Source organism: Phalacrocorax aristotelis, chromosome 13, assembly GCF_949628215.1.
Source record: "Phalacrocorax aristotelis chromosome 13, bGulAri2.1, whole genome shotgun sequence".
NCBI classification, from domain to species: domain Eukaryota; kingdom Metazoa; phylum Chordata; class Aves; order Suliformes; family Phalacrocoracidae; genus Phalacrocorax; species Phalacrocorax aristotelis.
In genome coordinates this window covers 18,545,214-18,567,364 of record NC_134288.1, presented here as the reverse complement: position 1 = coordinate 18,567,364, position 22,151 = coordinate 18,545,214, and the positions used below count along the sequence as shown (strand labels likewise).

At 41.1% G+C, this 22,151-nt stretch overlaps 1 protein-coding gene across 10 annotated transcripts in view; it reads left to right on the top strand.

The window, feature by feature from the left end:
* Positions 1-1,561: 1,561 nt before the first annotated feature.
* Positions 1,562-22,151, top strand: part of STAU1 (staufen double-stranded RNA binding protein 1) — a 32,853-nt gene continuing 12,263 nt past the window's right edge. For 2 of the 10 annotated variants that reach the window (XM_075109201.1, XM_075109198.1), the window contains exons 1-6: positions 1,562-1,752; positions 12,277-12,553; positions 13,377-13,501; positions 15,541-15,697; positions 17,364-17,502; positions 18,236-18,401. In XM_075109201.1, the coding sequence (XP_074965302.1) occupies positions 12,361-12,553; positions 13,377-13,501; positions 15,541-15,697; positions 17,364-17,502; positions 18,236-18,401 (780 nt within the window). In that variant the 5' untranslated portion in view covers positions 1,562-1,752; positions 12,277-12,360. Of the gene's footprint in view, positions 1,753-7,533; positions 7,601-12,276; positions 12,554-13,376; positions 13,502-15,540; positions 15,698-17,363; positions 17,503-18,235; positions 18,402-22,151 lie in introns of all 10 variants that reach the window. The other 8 variants (XM_075109199.1, XM_075109205.1, XM_075109197.1 and 5 more) reach the window with 8 other exon arrangements.

Below are 22,151 nucleotides of genomic sequence, written 5' to 3'. Positions count from 1 at the left end.
TTAACTTTAAAAAAAATTAAGGTTGGCATTTAAGCTCTTGTAGGGCGTTTCAACTGCTACATTGACCCAGGAAGGGAAACTCCCGCTATTGCAGAAGTTCACTGGACAGCTGCATGCTACCGTTAATGTAGTGTTCACTCTTCTTTCAAGAGCTGTGGTATCTGAAGCAACATAATAGTATTTAAAGGCTCAATTTGTATGACAAACCTAAAATTACTAGGAAGTACAGACTCCAGTAGTGGCATGCTGGAATTTTTGCTTTCTTAATACATTCATATGTTGGTTTTCACTTAGCTAATGTATGCGGGTTCACTCCAGGTAGTGATTTCAAGAGTCCAGCAGAAACAATCACAAAATCACCGAGAGCCATGGTTAAGGTAGTGGCAGATAATTATTGGCTTTGGCGGGGGTGGGTGAGCTTTGTGAGATGAGGGGATGGATGCGAAGACAGCAAACTAAGGGCGTGCATAGGAACTAAACAGATTTAGTTTAGATGCCTTTTACGTTCAAATGTAGATCTTGAATTTAAATGCATTTAGCTGCAGAGTTAAATAATGTCAGTCGTGTGCAGCAAGTTGTGGAATTTTGTCCTGGGCAGGAGCTGTTCAAAGGTTTTTGCATGTACGTAGTCACCGGTTTTACTTGTGCATCTTCCTAGGGTCAGCATGATTTCTCCTTGCCGCTCACATGTGTTTTGAAATTTGAGAATCTTTTTCACAATACTCTTTCCTGGATGTGTTGGCCGACATTCGCTATTAACTCCGTCTTTGACAATAACTACACAGATGTTTAAGGTGAACGGAGCCGTGTTGGACACAGATGCGCCTCCGGCCCCATTTCCTTTCTCCTTAAAGGCAGGCCGGGCTCCCCGGGGGCCCGAGCAAGTTCCGCATTTCTTTAGTTTCAGGTGATGGAAGTAGAAAACGGGTGTTTCGTGTAGGCGTCTTTGCTTTATCTGACCGAGCACGGCGCGGGCCGGGCGCTGCGTCCCCGCGGGACCCGCGCCCGCAGCCGCCTTCCCAGCGGCGAGGGGCGGCCTCCGCTCCCCCGGAGCGGCCCCGCACGGCCCCCGCAGGCGCCGTCAGCCGCGGCCCGGCCGTGCGTGCGAGCCCGCACGGCGCCCCCTCGCCGCCCCGCGAGCCGGGGCCCTCGGGCCGCATCGCCCTCGCCCGCCGGTCCCCGGAGCGGGAGGAGACGGGCGGGGAGGGGGCCGGGCCCGAGCCCCAGAGGAAGGCGGCGGCAGGAGCGACCTGCGGCCGGCGGCGGCAGCGGCCCGGCCCCCTCCCCCGGGACCCGGCCAGGCCCGCTACGCTCCCTCCCACCGGCGCCGCCATCTTGGCCGGGCACGGCTGTTCTGGCGCGCGGGGCACGCTGGGAGCTGTAGTTCCCCTGCTCGAGGGGGACTGCGGCGCCTCCGGTGGGCACGCCGGGACTTGTAGGCGTCGCGAAGGAGGCGGCCCTCCCAGCCGGCCCCGGGGCCCATTGGCTGAGAGCGTGGAGGGGGGCGGTGCCCACGGGGGCTCGGCCGCCCTCGATTGGCAACGCGCCTGCCCCGCCTCCCGGCGCGGTGCCGTCACTTCCTCCCCGGCCGGAGCTGGCCCCGCTCATTCTCTTTAGTGTTTGCCCTGTGCCCGCCGCCTCCCTCCGCTGCCGCGGTCGCCCCCCGGCCCCCCCCGGGACCCGGCCCATGGACTGAGCCGCCCGCTGGCCCGCACCACCAGCCGGCCCGGGAGCCGCAGCCCAGGCAGCCAGGTGAGGGGGGAGGCGGCCCGGGCTCCCCCCGGCGCCGAGGCAGCGGGGCGGGGGGTGGCGGCGGCGGGGCCTAGCGGGGGCCGCGCCGAGCGGCGACGGCGGGGCCGTGGGGAGGGGAAAGTCCCCGCGGCGGGCGGGCCTACCTCCCCCCCGCGTCCCCCTCCCCCGGCACCCCTCCCTTCGCCCTCCCCCCCGCCCCGCACGGGGCTCTGCCCGGCTCCCGGAGGCGGCGGCGGGCCGGGCAGGCAGCCCCCGGCCCTGTCGCCACCACCGGGCGGGGGCCCGGCGCGGGGCAGCGCCCGGCGCGGGGGGAGCGGGGCGGACGCGCCGCGGGGTCGCTCCGCGGACCCTGGATGGAGCCGCTGGCGGGGGTGGCGCGGGCCCTCCCTGCCCGAGCGGCCGCGGCGGCGCCCCCAAGCCCCTGGGGCGAGCGGTGGGGCAGGAGGTGGCCCGGCAGGCCCTGGCGAGGGAAGGGTCAGCGGCGTGGCTGGGCTCCCCGGGCGCCGTGAGACCGGGCTGGCGGCAGCACCGGGCACCCCAGGCCGGCGATGCTGGCAATCCTCCTGCGCCCGCAGTCCCCGTTTGCGCTTGGAGGGTGACAGCGCTGGCCCCGGAGCAGGGGTCCGTAGCAGCACAGCTCGTGTCGGCTCTCTGAACCCCTGGGAGAAAGCGGCTGCAGCCACCCTGCTCTCCAGATTGCCCGGAGTGGGTGATAACAGTCACAGACTTCTGCAAAGTCCCAGGGGCACATGATCTTGGTAGCAAAACTCCCGAGACCTAGCTAGACTTCTCTGACTGTTATGATAAAAGGTGTAGTTATGGTGGCAGCAGCAGGAGATGCCCCCCGCCTTCTCCGTGTACAGATTACAGTGCAAACACCGAGACAGCTGGTATTAGCAGCATTAGCTTTCCTCCTGAACACTGGCATCATCACAGTTTCTCCTTACTGCCCGTGGGGTTTGGCAGCCATCACTGCTCACTTTTCTTTTCACTGGTTTTGGGGTTCTTTTGTTCACAACGCTAGTTTTTCGGGAGACGTAACAGCAACAAGTTCCTTTTAAAGCTTTACACTGCTTCTGTCTGTCCTGGAGGTTAGACAGGGTTTGATTTGTTTGGCTTATCCATCTAGGCGATACTATAGCTAGTAATGTTGACAACCGCTTTATTCATCTGTTGGGTATTTTTGTCATTGCTTTTCTGGCAGGTTTAAGGCAAACCTGGGAGGAACATAATATGGAATGTAAACGAAGGCTACGTGTATATATAGCAGTGAAATAAAATATGAGTGAAGTCCTTTCTCTGCTTTTGGAATAGTATATTTATAAAGTCTTTCTTCTAACTAGAACATGCAAGTGTACTACATAGTTCCCTTGCTCAAACTGGCAGAAATGTATTTTTGAAAATAGTAGTGAACATCCAGACTTGAGTTTTAATGATGCAGCTGTAGCTATGATGTAATAAAGTGATCTCTGATTTGTCTATTGATCATCTCATATATACAACAAATTTGTACGTTCAAACTGTTAGAGACATTCGCTGGATGTCTCACGTCTTGATGAAAATTTAAAGAGCCAATGGATTGAATTTTTAACTATATTTTCTATTTTCTGCTGTTGGATCAGGATGTCATTTCAAAGCTCTCCTTAGAGAATGTACGCAAGATACAATTCTTTTTTTATTATTTTAAGCAGCCATTGTTTCTTTGTTTGAAATTTTTCATAACATTTATCACTAATAATTTTTTCACTGTCAGTACCGGTCAAAGTATTAGGTGTTTTATGGCAAAATTAAAGTGTTCATAGGTTGAAATAAATTGGGGGTGATGTAACTGTACAAAGTCATGGCAAAATTGAAAACTGCTCTGTGCCTTTCGGATCTTACTGAAGAACAGCAACTTTATTCTGAAGACATATGAACTTTCCAAAAAATTTATTTTAATTGCTTTGTCTAGGATCCTTGCTGAGGGGTTGATTATTTTGTTAGAGTTCTTGAAGATGCAACTGGAACAACAGAGGAGATCTGTGCACTGATTACCATGTTAACTCTAATCAGTGTCAATGGGCTTTTTTGACCTGTTCTACTGCAGGAAAAAAAACCCCAAACATTAAATATTTTGTCACAGTTCTAATCAATTCAGCTAGAAGTAAGCATTTAAGTGTTTACCTTTATTCATGATTGACTTATCACTTTCTAGTTTATCATTTTGCATTATGTTGGGAACTGTCTGGTTTATGTGTACATCTGCTAGTTCCCTCTTTCCTTCAGATTTTACTTTCAAATTTTAGCTTTTTATCACCTGTTCTCTGACTAATAATCCATGTCTTAGCTCCTGAACTAGTTTGCTTAATATTTAGTGTTTATGCCCTTGAAAATTCATCTTGCTCAAAAAGAGCATTGTCTTTTTCTGCAGTGAATGTTGCCTTTGAGATGTACTTTGTCTTTCCCATATACTACAGAAAAAGATTTATCTAGAGATAGAGAAGAAAACATTGCTCAGCTAGTGTTTCACATTTTGTGTAAATAGCCTTAAGTCTGTAAAATTTGTAGTCTTTTAAAAATATTGATTGGTAGTGAATATTTATTTAGACTTTCCAACTGTAAATAGTTAGATGTTGTTAAACACTGTTACAGCACCCAAATGCTTTAGAACTTTAGGCTATATGTTACAAAGCTACCACTGATGTGTGTTTTTCAAAGGTATATTAGGAAACGGATCATCTCAACAGAAGTCCTAGATTTTGTGGAAATTTGTTCTTCGGGCTCCAAAATGGTTGAGTGTGGTGGCTGAGTCTCTTTTGTCCCACATTTGAGTTATTTAAAACTCCATTTTAAAAAAGGGAGGAGAGAGGGAATCTTTCTAACCAATATTTTATCTAGGTAATGAATGTACTGACTGTAGTATTTCCCGGTCTGTAAACAACAGGTGAAAGTGTTGTTGAGCAGTGGGCCTGTCTTTGGTGTGACCGTAAATTGTGATTTGAGCTGTGGGGGATTGGCCGCCTCTGTGACACCAGTTCAGCAGATTGTTCCTGCGTGGCGGAGAAGCGCTACTGCGATGCCGCGCTTTTACCCAAATGAGGGTTGGGTGACACTGAGTGGCAACAGAGCTACAGGCCCGTACAGGTGACAAAGGGCTTGGTGAGTAAATGCTGTGCATCGCTGAGTTTGTTTGGTTGTTTTGGTTCTGCCTAGCCCCCACCTCGGATACCTGCATTCTTTTGCAGGGACAGGGCTTGGGTTTTGTGCTCTAGTTGCTGATCGGAGAAAGAGGCATAAATGAACTTTCCTGCTTTGAGAACAGCTTGTTGTTGATAAGGAACAACTAATCTTCCTTGCTATGTGGCTGAAGGGTCAGATAACTGTTCTGATGCACTATGTTAAGTGCATCTACTTTTCAGAAAGAAATTAATGCATAATTTAAAACCTCATTTCCTATAGCTAAAACTTTTTCTTGGATATTGTTTGTGACGTGATTTTTTCCTCGGTGATGTCAAGAAGTCCTTGTAATCTGAACCTTGATGGTTTTATCTGGTATCTGTTCTGTTTCTCATTCTACGCTGTTTTCGTTCCATAAAAAGCCCTCCCTCCCTGGTGCTGGTGGGTCACAAGTGAGTGCAAATAAAGTTTTAATGGGGCGCACGTGCAAGTTCGTAACAAGTAGCATAACGAGAACATCATAACTTCCAGCCTTCCGAATGCGTGCATCCTAAGGAATAGGACACCTTTCCATATTCTGGTCCCGACGATGAATAAAACTTATTTCTTTGAGGATTTAGTCTCTCTTGCCTTTTCAAGTGGTTTATCAGAGTTCAGAGGAGTCTGCGGTGTGAAATCCCCTGTTTGCAAACCTGTTGTTTAACAACAAGGCCGTTGTCTTCCTCTGATGAGAGACAGAAACGTGCTGTTAGAGTCAGGGACACTGAAGTGTGCCGTGGGAGCCCAGGCTGGGAGGGACTCAAGGGAGTGAACTCGTCCATCCCTCTGCCGTGCCAGGTATGCCAGCCTCAGTCTTGGTGGATGTTTGTCAATTACTTAAAGTTTGCCAACAGTGAAGTCACCTCTGTCACCCAAAGCAGTATTGTTCACTGCAACCATTACTATCAGAAAGCGTTTCCTTGATGTGCTTTTAAGCCTCTTGCCTCTAGCTCTGTCACTTTAAGCATGAAGAACAGATTATTCTTTTTCACACCTAAAACCTTTCATGCACTTGGGGACTACTGGTCGTCAGGCCCCAGCCAGCCCTCTCCTCTTGAGCGTATACAAGCCCAAATCCATTAGTGTTTTTCTTACAGGTTATATTTTCTGAAAGCTGAGTGTTTTGTGCTTTTCCTGCTTTGTTTTTGCCAACTGGGTCCACATCTGTCTTGCAGCATGGTACCGTGTGTGGATGCAGTGCTCCAGCTGAGGGCTCAGTATCACTGAGTAGAGAGTAGGAGGATCACTGCAGGTATCTCTTAGGCTATATGTCCATTTCTGCATCTCAGTATGGTGATTGCTTTCTTAAAAGAGCCTGTCAGCATTGGCTTGTGTTCGGTAATGATGTTCCGTTGGTTTTAGCTCTTCTCCCGCTCTGCTGGTGTCAACTGGTCTTTCTGCCCAGTGTTTGATCAGCAGACAGTGCCTGCTCAGAACCTTGCACCTGCTGAGGTTAAGTGATGCATTTTTGAGCCTCGTTAGACCACCAGAGAGGGCTGGAGAAAGTTCAGTTGTCTTTATACGACTTGGTTTTGATCCCACTTGGGAGTATTATCCATTTCCTTGTTTCCCAGGTGCTTAATTAAGCCTCTAGAAAAACTTCTAGAAGAAAAGTTGAACTGGTAGGACTGTAACCCTCTTGTCTCCCTTCTTCGCTCTCCAGTTAAAAAAATAGTCACGATGTCTGCCTCTTTCAGGCTCTGTATCCTCATCTGTTCGGCAGGACTCCTCCGAGATAACTGGTTACAGTTCTAAGATTAGTTGCAGGATTTTGAAATGGCTGTCTGAAGTAAATAGAAGAGCTTGTTTATCTAAGTCCTCTTCTAACATTAATCAAGATTGAGATCTTACCCATTTTGTTGCTGGTAGTAATGTTGCTGACATGCAGTGGCTTTAGTTGTGGAAAAGAAGGATTAAACACTTCGTGCTATATTTGTAAGCAGAATAAAATATGTTTTGATTTCCGTTTAGAGCAGTCCGTGCAGTGACAGGTTTCATATTAAGTACTGAAACTATTTTATTCTAAAATGGTTTCAGATATGTTGATTTTTTTTCTTTATGCCTATTTATGAGTTAAATCGTTCAACTGGAAATGTAGGCAAAAGGCAAAATTTATATCAGATTTTTGCAGTTAATAGCTGTCAGAGTTTCTCAGGTTAGTGGCATGCTTTTGGTTTGGCTTTGTGAATTAAGGTCTGGGTCTAATTTCGGTAGCTGATCTCTAGGGCAGTTAGGAAGAACGTTAACTTCTACAGAATTGGAAGCCTTTCTACAGAAAGAAAATTTGCAAGTGACTCTCATAATCCTGCAAAGAGCACTCTTGTGTGATTCTACTGTTTGTGTAAGAAAAATCACTTGGGTTTAGGGAAAGAGCAAGGAAAGAAGGTTCTTGAAACAGATTGGAATTTCTGGTGGGAAAAACCTAATTCTGTTGAGCAGTCTGTCAGTGAGAATTTAATGGTCATATACAAATTCTTGTCCTCCAAACGCATGAGGCAAACTCAGTGTAGCGGTGAGACATGTACCACAGAAGATCTTTTTGTAGCTTTAGGAAGCAAAATGCTAACTCTCTGTTTTTCCTTTTAGGCATTCTCCATCATAAATACCCTATACAAAACTAAACCCAAATCTTCACTCTCTGGATCTCCTAAAGGTAGATGAAACTTACTTAAAACATTAAAGTTTCTTACCTTTTATTTGCATCATACTCAAGAAACCGCAAGTTGTGGTAGAACATGATTATCCACAGGAAGTATCTGTTTTTTGTTTGATCCTCTGGCTTCTATCTGCAACACCTTTGAGAATTATGACACAAAAAACCCCCAAGAGAACTTTTCTCTGAAAATGCTACATTCTTTCTTCTGTATAGGAAGACTTTAATTTATTTTTGGCTGAGTGGACTGAGACCGTGTTCACATCTTTGTGCATTTCTTTACTTGCCTTTTGGTTACCTTAGTGACTTCTGAACTTTGCATTTTAATGTATTCAAAATTTCTGTGAATATTCCAGGCATTGATGCACCAGAACAAAAATCTAAAAACTGGGGTGGGGAACAGTGCTCTGTCACCTGAAAATCCATCTCTCCAAGTTTATTATTGTCCACAGATCATTGAATTGTTTGATGGCAGATGTTACAATCACGAGGATAATATTCTAGTGCAACACTGTCTCAATAAAATTTAAAATATTTATGTCTTAGCAAAAAGTAAGTGTGGAAAGGTGGGAAAGGAGCAAGTTATGTGATTAGCTGCTGGCTAAGATGGTATGAGTAAAACATTTGTTCATTCACCTATTTTTCTGTGTTTGTGATTGGTTTTAAATTCTAGCAGCACCTCAAGTATTGTATAGGGGGTCAGTTTTTTGTACTAGTATTAGCTTTGAAAAGTCTGAAGTAGCTAACCCCTCATTACGTGGAAAAATCACCTGAAATACTGGTATCTCTTTGTTTCTCCGTGCACTGAAACAGCCTTTATAAGTTGTTAGCCTCAGCGTACTAGATTGTGGTGCATTTCCTTGGATAGTTAGGCTTTTGTAAGCCTGTTACAGGGCAGAGGGCATATTGCTTTGTAAAAGCACTGTAAACCCTTTTATACTCCCCAGATACCCTATAATCAAATGTGCAGTGATGGACAGTGAGTTCTTATACCCTAGTGAAATACTTCACACAAATCAACTACCGTATCATAAACTTCACAGGTAGCTGAAAAAATACAAACAAAATTCCAGGGTTTTTGTCAGACTGTTCTTTGAAGTTGCTTGTCAAAGTGTGAGCTAAATGTTTTTAAAAAGAAAACATAATATATATTTGTATGTGTAAACATGTAAGGTATAATCATCTAAGTTACTACCTAGTGTCTAAAATTGTCAGAAATTTGTGAAGTGGAATTTCAGCGATTCACGATATGTTTTTAATGCCTGCTTTGCTTTGGTTCTGCCTGAATTCGATCTAATGAACTATGAAATAGTTCCAAATTGGTGATAACTTACAGCACATAGATTCGACTTTTGATCTGAATATAAAAACATGTGAGATTGGTGAAGGAGAGAGAAACATGATGATGACGTAGCAATTTATATAGAAATGATGGAGCAATTTATGTAGAAACAAGCATTATATTCGCTTAGGTTAAAAATTATACATTGATTGGAGAAGTTTTATTTTCATTGCAATTCAGTTCTCTCCCTGATAATAAATTTCAATTCAGCTGTGGCGAAAGACTTGGCATGCCCAGGTACTCACCTAATTGAATTTCTTGGGGATAAACCTTGAACAGCTGTGTGTTCTACAGGTTTTAGATTTCTATTTCAAGTAAAGATATAGCTTAGTGATTCCCTAAAATTTCCTTTTGGTTGGGCATTGCAGCTTGTCCTTCCTCCACCTTTAGAAACAGTCATGGAAAGGAGCACACACACAGTCCTGTTGAGTGCATCTTTTCTTTCTTGCTAAATTAGTGGCTCCGGAGGCCGGGTATCTGTATGGTAACTTTGGTCATCAAATCATGGCTAGGTTGTCACTGCAAAGCATTTTGCAAAGAAGGGTGCGTGGGATTGTTACCGTCTTAGAGATGCATAAAGTGAGCTGTGCTCAAACTGTCGGTGCGTGGTTTCTGGTGAGGTCGGAAGTCTCTGGATTCCCAGAAGGCGCATAAAGGCTGCGCTCTTCCAGTTCATTGAGAGGTTGGTGGGAGGCCACGTGGTGAATTCCAGTGAGGTGTGCTTCAGACGCTTTCCTAGGTCCTTACTTAATCTGTTCAGATGTGACTGAGCAGCCAGAGGGCCGAAGTCGGGCAATTGGTCTCTACTCTGAGATCCTGGAGGTTACGAGCTATGGATGTGTCTGCAGCAGTTTTTTTCCTCTGGTCATGGTATGTGCACAGCTGAAGTCTATTCGAAATTGGATCGGCTTCCAAAATCTTATTGTTTCAAGCACTAGGATGTGACCTCAAGGCTCCACAGATTTTTGTGAATAATGGCTGAATTGTCTGTCCTGAATATTGTTCTGTCTAGAGGTGTTTGAAGAAAAGCTTTTTCCAGCTGAACACTGATGGTTATAACTCTCAATGGAGAGAGGTCTGGGTAGAGAGCAGTCTGAGCTGTACCGCTGCGAGGGTCTGTAGTATTCTGCTGTAAACATAGGAAGTGAGCTAATAATATCCTTGTCAGGGGCTTCCCTTCTTGGGGAAGAAAAAGATTACTAGGGATAGGTATAATGCTCTTCTCTGCATTTGTGCGATAGTTGACTAGAAAACCACTTTAGTGTGTGTGTTTTGGGGCTGAAATTCCATGTTCCTTAAAACCAGGTGATGGCAAATAAATGATGGATACTGCCTTGTTCTAAAAGCAAAGTGCTTGTAGACAGAGGTTTCTGAGAATTTCAGACATCCTTTCCAGTGTGATCTGAAAGATCCTGATGTTATTGACTTCAAAATAAAAAAAAATCGGTGTCATCTGCTCAAAATGTGTGGATTAGAAACTGTTTAACTTCAAATACTTTGAAGGGCATTGCACTTCAAAAGGAGAATTAGCGGGTTTTTTATTGCACTGCAAGACTTTATAGTCTTTTCCAGGCAATTATTGTTGTATTATGTTTGAAAACTTACAGTGTTTCTAGTGATGTTCCTGGGAATTAAACTTAGTGATTATAAAATTATTACCCTGGAGTCTTACTCTCCATACTCTTCATCCGTGTCTTACAACGCCTTGGAGCTCCTTTAGATAGACATCCTAACCCCCTTTCACACTTACAATGCATCCAGTGTGTAACTTCTGCAAATGTAGTAGTCAAATATAGGATTTGTTTTGAGTATAATTTGCATATGGGTCTTCTGAACTAATGACATCTGGACTAATTTCACTCTCTAGTAATAAACAAAGTTATCCAACTGGTAGTATGATAAACCTGACATGTTTATGATGTTTTTTCAAAGTAAAAATATTCCAGTTGGTGTATCTGTTGTTTCCCAGTAGCTTCTTTGCTCTTATTTAATAAATAAATAAATCTTTGTACCCATGAATGTATTAACCTAGGTTCTCCTCTTAGGTTTGTTTTGTCAGTAACTAGCTAAAAACTTCGCTCTGACTCATTGCTGCTCCTCTTACATTTGGAAGTCCATTCACGGGTTCAGAATTTGGAGCTTACAGAGCACTAGTGGAGTTGTGTTGCTACTAATAGCTCTCTGCTGGTAGCTGGAGCAGTGATTTCTCTTCCCCTCTTCATCTATAAATTATGAAAGAATAAACCTTCTTTTGCTGCCCTAATAAAATCTATAGGTGGCCTGTGTGTGTGTGTGCCTGTGTGTGTGAAATGTATTTACTTGGCTGTAAAATTTATTTTTAATAAATAAATTGATATGTGGATCGTAAGCAGATATGGGCAGCTGAGCTCTGGCAGCAATGACAGCCTTCGAACTGGCAACCTGTTAGTGTATATTTAGGTTTAACTGTCTGAGCACAAAGATAATGTTGCATCCATGTGCAAGAGAAATCAAATACTAATTTGTCGGTGGAGGAAAGACCCATCACAATACTTCACATTGACTGGTGCAATTTCATCGCTGGGAGGTGTTTTTTTTCTTAAATGAACCTAAATGCCTATGAGCACTTTCAGCATTTGCTTAGTGTTGCAAGGCCAAATAACTCTAAACTGATGCTTGAACTGTGACCGAGATGTGTTCTGACTTAAACAGAAGTAATCTTCAAAATGCGTGTAGCTTATAAAGTTTATGAACTCTTAAACCTTCCCTTTTCCAAGTCATAACTACTTTGGCATTTTCTGCTGGACACCGGTTGTGTTCCCCTCATTCTTGGTGATCCTGGGGGGAAAAGTATATGATTATAATAAAGGGTGCATGCTCTAAATAGTTGTTTTGTAAAGACTGCATTTATTGCTTGCCCTGCCAACTTAAAAACTTTATCTTCAAATGGTAGAATGCATGAAATGTAATCTGTTCATGAAGGTTGCTCTTTGTTTAGCAGTGGTTATCAGTTTAACTGGATTTGCTTTGTAAGTGGATTCAGTGAGGGGGAAAATGGATAGTTAAATGAACGAGCACAAATAAAGCCTCTATACTACTTCTCTTTTATAAATGAAATAAATGTGAAACTTAAATGATAGGGCATGTAGATTGAAATATGCTGTTAAAACTGGATGCATAAGTGACTTGCTGCATGCAAAAGTGACTTGCTGCATGTAAAATGGAAGCAATGGACGCTTGATTGAATACTTTTTCCCCTGTCCCCTTTTTTGCTGGCGGAGAAATAATTTCAATAGGTTGTTGTTTAGAAAATGCTAAATATTTAGTATAATAATTTTTCATCTTTACATTTTAGGTCAGCGATTTGGCTTCATCACACTGAATTTGCCTGCATTCAAAGCTGTTTACCTACAGTAATTTGCTCTGGTTGGAAGCGAACATGTCTCAAGTTCAAATTCAGAATCCTTCTGCTGCCCTTGCAGGGAGCCAAATATTGAATAAAAACCCATCTCTTTCACAGCCTTTGAGTATTCCTTCTACTACTAGTTCTTTGCCCTCTGAAAATGCAGGTAGACCTATCCAAAACTCTGCTTTACCCTCTGCATCAGTTACATCAACCAGTGCAGCTGCAGGTAAGACTGTGTGTCTGTTAATAAGTGTATATAGTCTTAGTGTTTATAGCTTGGCATGATATATTCCTGGAGTCTTGCACCTACAAATACTTTAAAAGTAATATTTATCCAACTACAGTAGTTTGTAGTGCTTTCTCGCTATTGAATGAAATCTGAGACAGATAGAAGCACACTTTTCCACAGAGTTCTAATAGTTAATTTAAATGTTTCTAATGGGAAAGAATATTTAAAATTGTACAACATTGAATTTTTAAAAGATTGCTGTCCATCTTTTCTACAAGCAGCTTGTTTTAAATATAAAAAATATGTTGTTTGAAATAGTTTAGTTCTGTTAGCTTTTGTTCTTTTATGACCAGTTTAATGGTAAATATCTTGTGCTAATAAAATACAACAGAGTGAACAAAAGTTAATAAATAAAAAATAGATAATAGGGAAAAATAGGAGAAGGGAAAAGAAACTAACTGGCTCTTTGAAATTGTTCAAAGCAAGTGACCATGATGAACTCGTAGAAGATTTGCTCCTTGAAACGTACTACATAAGATGCTAGCTAAATGCAGGAGTCTTCTAGCTTCATACTTCTGTCTTGCATTAAAACATCAAATTTAATGATGCTGTCTTTTAGGCATGTGCATTGCTTGGAAATTCCAAAGTTCGGTAGGTTGCTGCCAGTTTGGCTAATGAGCAGACCTCTCTGTTCCAGCAGATCTTTTCTGAGAAGTGGTGTATTGCAGACAACTAAATGCTAAGCCAATGAGATTTTCTTTTTTTTACATTAAAAATTGTACTAGAGTTCACGGCTACCTGTTTTTATGTAATCTTTCAGCTCCTTCAAACATGGCAAACCCCAAAGAGAAAACCCCAATGTGTCTTGTGAATGAGTTAGCCCGTTTCAACAAGATTCAGCCTGAGTATAAGCTTCTGAGTGAGCAAGGTCCAGCTCATTCTAAGGTATATATTCATATAAGTTTCTTGTTGCTGTTGTTCGTGCTTTTTCACTTTAATAAGTGGAAAGGCGAAGCATATGCTTTTGGTGCAAGATAATGCAGAATAATAGAGGGGAACGGGAAGTACCGATGGTAGGGAAATGTGAGGCTGTTACACGTGTACTAAAAAGTTGGTTTCCCAAAGTACAGAAAGGTTGAACTTACCTGTTACCTAAAACTGCTTAGCTTTTTTGAAGAGTTATTTATGTTAGCTCTGTTATGAGATGGCTGGCTTTGACTTTCATTTAATAAAGCAAGTTTTGTTCCTTGCACTCTTTGCTAAAAAAATTTTCTGTTAAATATGGATGATCCTTTTACAATAACTTTCTAGTACGATGTTAAGCTGCTGTTCTATGTCTTGCCTGTTCTGGAAATTTTCTGTGTTCTTCCTGTGGTACATTTTACTATTTTGAGATTCATGCCACCAAATTTAAAATATTAAAATAGTTTCTTAGTCCAAATTACCCCATGAGATGCAGGAAGATTTATGGCAATTATGTTTCTTTAGGAAAAATGCTACGTAAGGAGTTGCAGCGCTTTCGTGTCTATGTAGCTGGCAAGGTACAAATCTGTATTTGTTGATATACCCAGAATAAGTTTTACTACTTAAAATTAAGAGTTGCTCTCTCTTGTGCATATCATAACTGACATTGCTTTGGTGTTGCTCTGTTTTAGTTGTAAATAAAATGAACCCTTCTGTTCTAATTGCCCGATGTTTGGAAAACAAGGATATGGTATATGGTATAACTTGGTATATGTTCTTTAATGGCTGAAGTACAGTATGATTGAAGAGCACTGAACGTTCATCTGTTCTGGAACAGTTACTTTAGCAAAAGAATCTTTAGTTCTTCACAGTGGGAACGTAGGAATGCCTAGGCTAGACCAGCATGTGGTGTGTACCCCGTCTCATGGCATATCTTTTATAATGTGTCAAAATCTCAGTAATATACAATTCCTTTGGTGTTCTGCTCGTACCCAGAGAAATAGTTTTTCAGGAATACAGCAAATACACAAGCAGTTTGTGTTACTTCAGAGAACACTGAAGAAGGGAGTTTTAACATTATTAAACTTCTTAACACTCATTGAAGATATGTATTGTACAAGAGCTGAGATCAAGGCATACGAGGAAAGTCGGCCTGCCATATGTCTATTTAATCTGACATCATCTCCTTAAGGTGTTTCCTGGACAATGTTTGTTGTACGTTAGAGAAATTGCCTTGGAATTTAATAATATTATGAACTTTATAAAATCTTTAGTCCAAAATATGTGTAATATCAGCTTCAATGTGCAAAGGAGGCAGGGTTTGCATTTACAAAAAGTATTGGTACAACATTCAGAGCATCTGTTCACTTGTGTTTTCTTTCTGATTGAAATTAAACTTCATTTAATTACCAGGGAGACCTTGGCTTGCTGTTGTCTGATTAATTTGTGGAAATTTAGGGCAATATATATATTTCCTTATTCCACATAATTAAAAAGAAGCGCCACAGAGCTTTGCTCTATAATCAAATAATCTTGTGCTCACCTGTGGGCATGTAGAAGCTTTAATGGTACAATCTGAACTTATCTTTCTTCAAGCTGCTGAAAAATGTCATTAAAAAAAACCCCACAGTATTAAAGCAAGATTTGAGTTATGTGGAATAAAAAAGTCTGAATTTCAAGGCTGCTGTTCAGAGTAATGTTGGCATACCAGCTATCCATGCAGCTGTCACCTCTATACACATTGTGCCTCTTGTTTTTTAGCCTATATGATCTCGTGCAGTAGGCAGGATAATTGCTACCTACAGTTATTGTGAAATTCTTAGTTCTGTAATCAGAGAAAATCCTATCAATGTCCAAAGTGTTTAAAATCTGGAGATGACATGTTAGTTGAGGAAAGCTTTGATTACCGTATTCCGAAGTTTTGCATCACTTAAAGACTCATTGTTTTGTGTAAGAGGGTCTAATAAATTATGTGAATTCTGAAGCAGCTTGTAGTAAAAGCAATGTTTTCTATTTTTGAGGTCTTTACAGTGCAACTGACTCTTGGGGACCAGCACTGGGAAGCTGAAGGAACTAGTATTAAAAAAGCGCAACATGCGGCAGCTGCCAAAGCTTTGGAAGGGACAAAATACCCTAAGCCTACGGCTCGTCCATCTCGTAGTGAAGGCAAGAATCCAGGTATATGCCACAACAAACTGATTTAAAAAAAAAAGAAAAAAAAACCACAACTTTTCTGGTTTCACTATTTATTTTAAAGTTGCATAAGGATGAATAAAAGCAGTTATTCTGCATATTTAACAATGGCAATTGTCAAGTTTTGTGAGAACATCATCCTGATTTAATCTTTGATTGTTGTAGGTTATCATGTTAACCAGTTAAAAGTATAGGGTTTTTCCATCAAGTCATTCAGGCTTGAAGAACCCATGGCTTAACTTACTGTTGTGTATTGTAACACATGGTGAAAACCTGGAAAAGGTGTTTACCCTAATCTTAAAAAAAAAAAACCTAAGTAAAAAAATCCAAGCAAGCAAACAAAAAACCCATGAGGAATTCGGTTGCAGCCAAGAATTTGGCTTGCGACTGAATTGCGTGGACCGAATGCGTGGACCAAATTTCCATGGGCAGATGAATGTGTTTGGTAATTCTGATAGGATAATTCAAAAGCTTGAAAATAAAGACTTCTTTTGAAACAATTAAACAGACAAACAAAAAAAAGCCTGTTAAATTTGTGTTGAAGGATTGGATCAGAACTTTGGAATTTACATCATTTGTTGTTCTTTAAAGAGAAATAGATGTTGATTTTTATAAAAGCATTTGAGTTGTAGTTTGCTATGCTTGGGGAATTTCCTACTTTACTAAGATTGCTTTTAAGATACATTTCAAATGTAAAATTAATTATGAACTAGCCTCACATTTCAGCTGCACATGTGATTGTATTACTGTTAGTCACTTGAATTCAAAGCTATTGGGATAAGCATTAGTATGTTCAGCAAAGGTTAAAACTTCTGTGCCAGCTGTATTCTGATTTCATCTAAATTCTTTCTTTGGAAACACTTCGTATGGTCAATAGTGAAAATATTAGAAGCTAGCAATTACATATTTTGTCTGTGAATCCGTTCCATAATTTCATTTTCTTTTGGCAATTGCCTTATAACAAAATACTGTTGTACTAGAGTACACGCTGTTTTTTGAGCCAGTGAGGCCTGTGGCAGGAAAAAATGAGCATTTACGTGACTGTTCTTTCTCAAATGAGAATGGTCAGTGAGTCAATTCTTCATCCACACGATATCTGCACTGAGGAAATGTTTGTAGCCCTCAGAAGCAATATACCTTCCTTTTGAAAAGGCCAGTTGCAATTTGAAAGTGAAGAGTCATAAAAACCCTTCTCAGGTCATTGAGTACAAAGAGAAACATTAGATCATTCTTGGTAAACAGCAGACACAGAAGGTGTGTAGCATGTCTGTCAATTTAATTTTAAAATATTGCTTGGGAAGAGAAATTTCTGTTCTACAGACCACATTGTTAGAGACACTGTAAACATAAGTAAATTGGTAGCTTCACAAGTTTAAAGAAAAAAAAAAAAAAAACACACCCCAGAAAAGCCTCCAGCAAATTTACTTTTTTGCAACAGGATTTGTCAGAACTGTACTAGGCTGCTAATTTAATATGCATCATATAGACTTATTTTCTTCGTGTTTATTAGCATTTCTATTGATAATTCATTCGTTTAAGGTACTGCATATGGCAAAACTTGAGCTCATATTTCCCTGCTCTGAGACAGCATAAGAGTTCAGATTGTTGTTGCGAAAGTGGGACAACTCTCTTCATATTCGTTTTTATTTAGACAGTGTAACCCCCACAGTGGAGTTAAATGCACTTTGCATGAAGCTGGGAAAGAAACCTATGTACAAACCTATTGATCCTTACACGGGGATGAGATCCACTTACAACTATACTATGCGAGGTGGTACTTATCCTCCACGGTATGTATCATTTAATTTTCTGGTTTTGCAGTCGCCTATCTTTGAACTTCTGCTCTCGTCATCAGAGTGCTTTGATGTTATCTTCTGAAAACTAAAAATACAATGCCCCTTAAAGGGATATTCAGTTTGAAACATAGCCAGATTATGAGGCAAAGGTTTTAATGAGTATACCCCCTTAGAAGCTGTGATTTGTATTATTTAAGGTGGTGTTTTGTTTTTTCCTTGGGAGGGGAGGGGAGGAAAAAGGGAACTGAACCAAGTGATGAAGTGGTTTTGAGGGTGTTCAGATATAGCCAGCTTCACAAAGTGAACAGCTAGATATTTCTTGAGTTGCATTTCTGTGTAAAAGCAAAAGTGAATACAACAGTTTGATGCTTTTCCTAAAACTATTTAAATTAAAGCTTCAGTTTCAGGAATTTCACAGGGGCATAGGAATTGAGAATTCAAAACTTACTGGCCTGCCAAGTCTATAAAAGCGTAGTTGCATTGTCTTTTTCTCTTCTAGTTGGTTAGAAGTGTGTTCGTATTGTAAAACAAGAAATGTCGATACGCTGTTGCAAAGGTGTGTCCCTAAAGGCTTTTAGACTTTAAATCAAAATTTGGTTTTTTAGTACTAGTGCTTCAGTGCTGAGCTGTGGTTACTGATATCCAAGAGATTCAGCCATGTATAACTTAAGTTTCTGTTTACTTTGCAGGCCAAATTATTGGCTTATTTAAATCTCTCTTTTTGCAGGTACTTCTACCCATTTCCTGTTGGGCCCTTACTTTATCAAGTTGAGCTTTCAATTGGAGGGCAGCAGTTTCATGGGAAAGGAAGAACAAGACAAGCTGCTAAGCATGATGCAGCTGCTAAAGCACTGAAAGTTCTGCAGAATGAGCCCTTGCCTGAGAAACCAGAGGTGGGAATTAATCTTAGTGTTGTAAGCATAAATTGCTAAGATAAACTGAGATATTGTTGTAGATTTTTTCCTTATTGAGAGGAAGATTACACTGAAATTTAATTCTGTGTAGTAGTGTTGACCTACTTGTGTCGATAGAAACACTTTGATTTAAAGACATAAATTTCTATGGAACTAGAGTTTTCCCAAATGAAGTTATTTCTATTTACAGTTATATTATATTAATTCTTTTGCTGTCATATTTTTCCACAGCAATGCTATAGACCTCTGTCAGATATGAGCACTGGAAGCATAGATAGGAACTAATATCTTATCAGGTACAGATCATATACAAACTTCTGAAGAAGTGTGTAAATGGGGTACTTGCATTCTAGTATGGGCAACACAGAAATCAGATATGGGTTTGCTTCCTGGGCAAAATTCCTACATAATTTTTGGAAAGAACCATAGAAGTTCTAGAAGAGCAGGAAGTTAATGGAAGTAGTAAACTCATACACACATTTTGATATTAATATAAGAAGTAAATTTTTATCCCTCCATATATTTATGGCTGCCCAGCACTTTCCCTTCCAAGACCCTGCTATTGGTTTTCTTCATGCTTTTTTGTTAAGTTGCTTTTGGCAGAAGGTCTCATTGGGCGAGTTACGCATAGCTCTGGGGCTGGCTGACTGTGCGCACCCTCTCCATGTGTTGGCTGACTGCTTTGGCCAAAGACTACACAAAGAGTGTATTTAGTCTTACCTTTACGGGCTCAGTATACCCGTCTGAATTGTGAGGGCTTGATGTTAGAACTAAGAGCAAGAGACCTATTGATGTACTTCATGCTGGCATCTAGATCATGTTGAGGAGGAGGCGGCCATGCAATACAAACATAGAAGCAAGAGAGACTAGGATATTGCCAGAAAGGTGAGGAACAGGAATCGGAGTTTAGACTGATAACTTAAACAGTCTGGGGAGCATGAGAACTTGCTGGATACAGAGTCTGGCTGTGTGCTGAGAAAGAAAGAAAATAAAGAATTGGGCAAGAGGGTGACAAGGGGTCTCAGACTGGGGAAAAAAAATAGCTGAAACTATCAGGAATGGCAGAGCAAGAGGGTTGAGGAAATGTGTTGTGAAGCCAAGGGACATTGAGTTAAAACTTCCAGGTGTTTGTGGGAGAGAGCATTGCCCAGGTAATTAAGCAAAAACACTGGATCTGGTGGTTCAGTGAAGAGGCCTAGGGGGCAGATGGTAGTGGTTCAGGTAACAGAAAGCTCTCCTGGAGAAATGTAGATTATTGAATGATGGAGGCTACTAGAAGTCAAGGGATTACAAATGCTATTCTGTAGAAGAGAGTGATGCTGGGAATAGTAGCTGAAAGAGTGGAGGTGAGTTCTGCACTGAGATCTAGAACTGGCTATAGGCACAGTGTGGTCAGGGACAAGCTGGAGGTCTTCACGCAAGAGAGGTCAAGCCTGAGGGGATGTTCCCCCTCAGTGCAGGGAAACCCCAGATTCCTGAGTATTGTCGTTCTGTGTCAGTGATGCATAACATCTTTTTGCACTCACCGTCCTGAAAGGTAACTTGCTGTCGTCAGCTGGTTTTTCCACCTCAGGTAGCAAAGTTCTGTGTACTGGACCCAAGGAGCCCAACTCTGCAGAAAATAGGATCACATGTAACTGAATTATTTTCTGTTCACTTTTTTAGAAATGCTTCTGTACAAGTGACTTTCTGAATATTTGTAGAGTTGTGTTTAAAGTTGAGCAATGTGAGGTCTTCAGAACAACCACTGCAATTGTCGTTACCTGACCACGTATCCTTTTCTATAGGATGTCTCCATCAGTCTAAGGGGTGTAAATCAAGAGCTAAAGGAAGTAAACCTATGGTCTTTTTTTTAAGGACATGATAAGGGAAATACTATTGTGAATGTTGCAAGAGATTGCAAGAAGGGAGAACTATTTTAAGAATAAAACAGCTGCAAGCTCACTGGGAGCTGATGCTGTCTTGACCCTTCTATACATATGCTGGGCAAGTCACTTAAACTTTCATGAGAAACGTGTTTGTCATTTTATTTTTCTATTTATGTTTGACTTGTCTACAAAACAGTAAGAAATGCAGCTATGCTTAAGGAGAGCAATCCTTTGAACAGAGGGTACTGTTTTATAATAAGTCAGATCTTAATTTGAAGTTTGGTACTTAAATTATAAGTTCATTAATATTCATGGCTTTCAAATATTGTGGTTTTAGGAATGTCTGAGGGAAATGCTGGTTTTGTAAAAGCATTTTGCACTAGGCAAGATGAAGATAAAATAAGTAAGATTTCACCACTAAGTGAGCACTGTTAGTTCTTGCATTCAGTAAGGCATGGTCCTTGAAGGATTTGGTTGTGCAAGATCATAAGGGATGCTATTATAATGCACGTATACAATGGAGGTGAACTAAGTTGTCACAAGCAGACATAATCCTGATACTTCCTACCTGTCATTTCGTGTTGCCAGTAATTTTTCTTTTAAATTTAGTTATTTCTGTGTATCCCATTTGTGCGTGTGTGTAAACAGGATATGCTTAAGCTTGAACTCTTGTATTTTGTGGGGGGAGGGTGGAAGGAGAACGATTTTTCTAAATTATTATTATTATTATTATTTTGCAATTTTTTATTTATGGGATTTTATTTTTCTATTTTTAAATTGGAAAATATTCAGTGCTTAAGAAATCATTGAACAAAATTATTAGAGTTTAAGGGTAAGAGTGACCATTTCCCACACCTTCTCAGACTGCAAATCTAGAAGCAAGTGGCAGGAAAAAAAACTCAACAATATTAGCTCTCAGCTAGACAAAGCCCTGCCAGAGCAACCCAATTTAATTTTGAAGTCTGCTCTGCTTTGAGTGCGAGGCTGTAGCAGCAGACCTCCAAAGGACCCTTCCCACCCAGATTAGTCTGACTGGAGTTAAGATACACTGACAAAGTTGCAGTACGGTGTTACTTTGCACATTCAAATATAGAGATGATAAAGCATTGATTTAAAGCTTAGAAAATACAGAAAGCTATGGTTTCTAGCACAACTCTTAGACAGAAATTCTAACTTCTGCCTGAAAACACTAAAACCCGAATGGCTTCTATGTTTTTTGCCAACTCTTTTGGTAAATAGCAGCTGCTCTTTATACCCTCAACGTAAGGGAAAACAGTCAGACTGATAGCTGCGTTGAAATCAGAGTAGTTCTAATCAGCTACTCCACCAGTTTTCATAATTTGCTAGAGTTCCTAGGAAAAGGCTAATCCCTCTTAAAGGAGTATATAACTTTTGCAGTTTGCTTGGGAGTTTTTTAATGAATCACTTTTGTTTTCTTTTGTGACTGCATTTATCACTTGTTAGAGATAGATTTGAACAATTTGAGTGCTAAATGCTTATATTCATGGTCTCATCCTTGGAGAGTTTAGTCTATGCACACATTGAAACTACTTTAAAAGCAGACTTATCTTCCTTGAGATGTACAGGGAAAGAGAAAGGAGAGCGTGTGTGTATGATTATTTTTAATCTATAAAATAAACTTATTCAGAACTTGAGTGGAGGCAAAATAATTGGTAAAATAGCTATAGCCTTTTAATTGTTATTTTGCTATTAATTTACTCTTTTTAGATAAAGGTATTGAAGAAAAGTACCTGTGTTTTACACTGTGAGAACAGACTTGGAGTATGTCAGGAATACACACCATAACGTAGCAAATAATTCCATACTATTTATTTGTATTCTCTTGAAAGAATATTAAAGG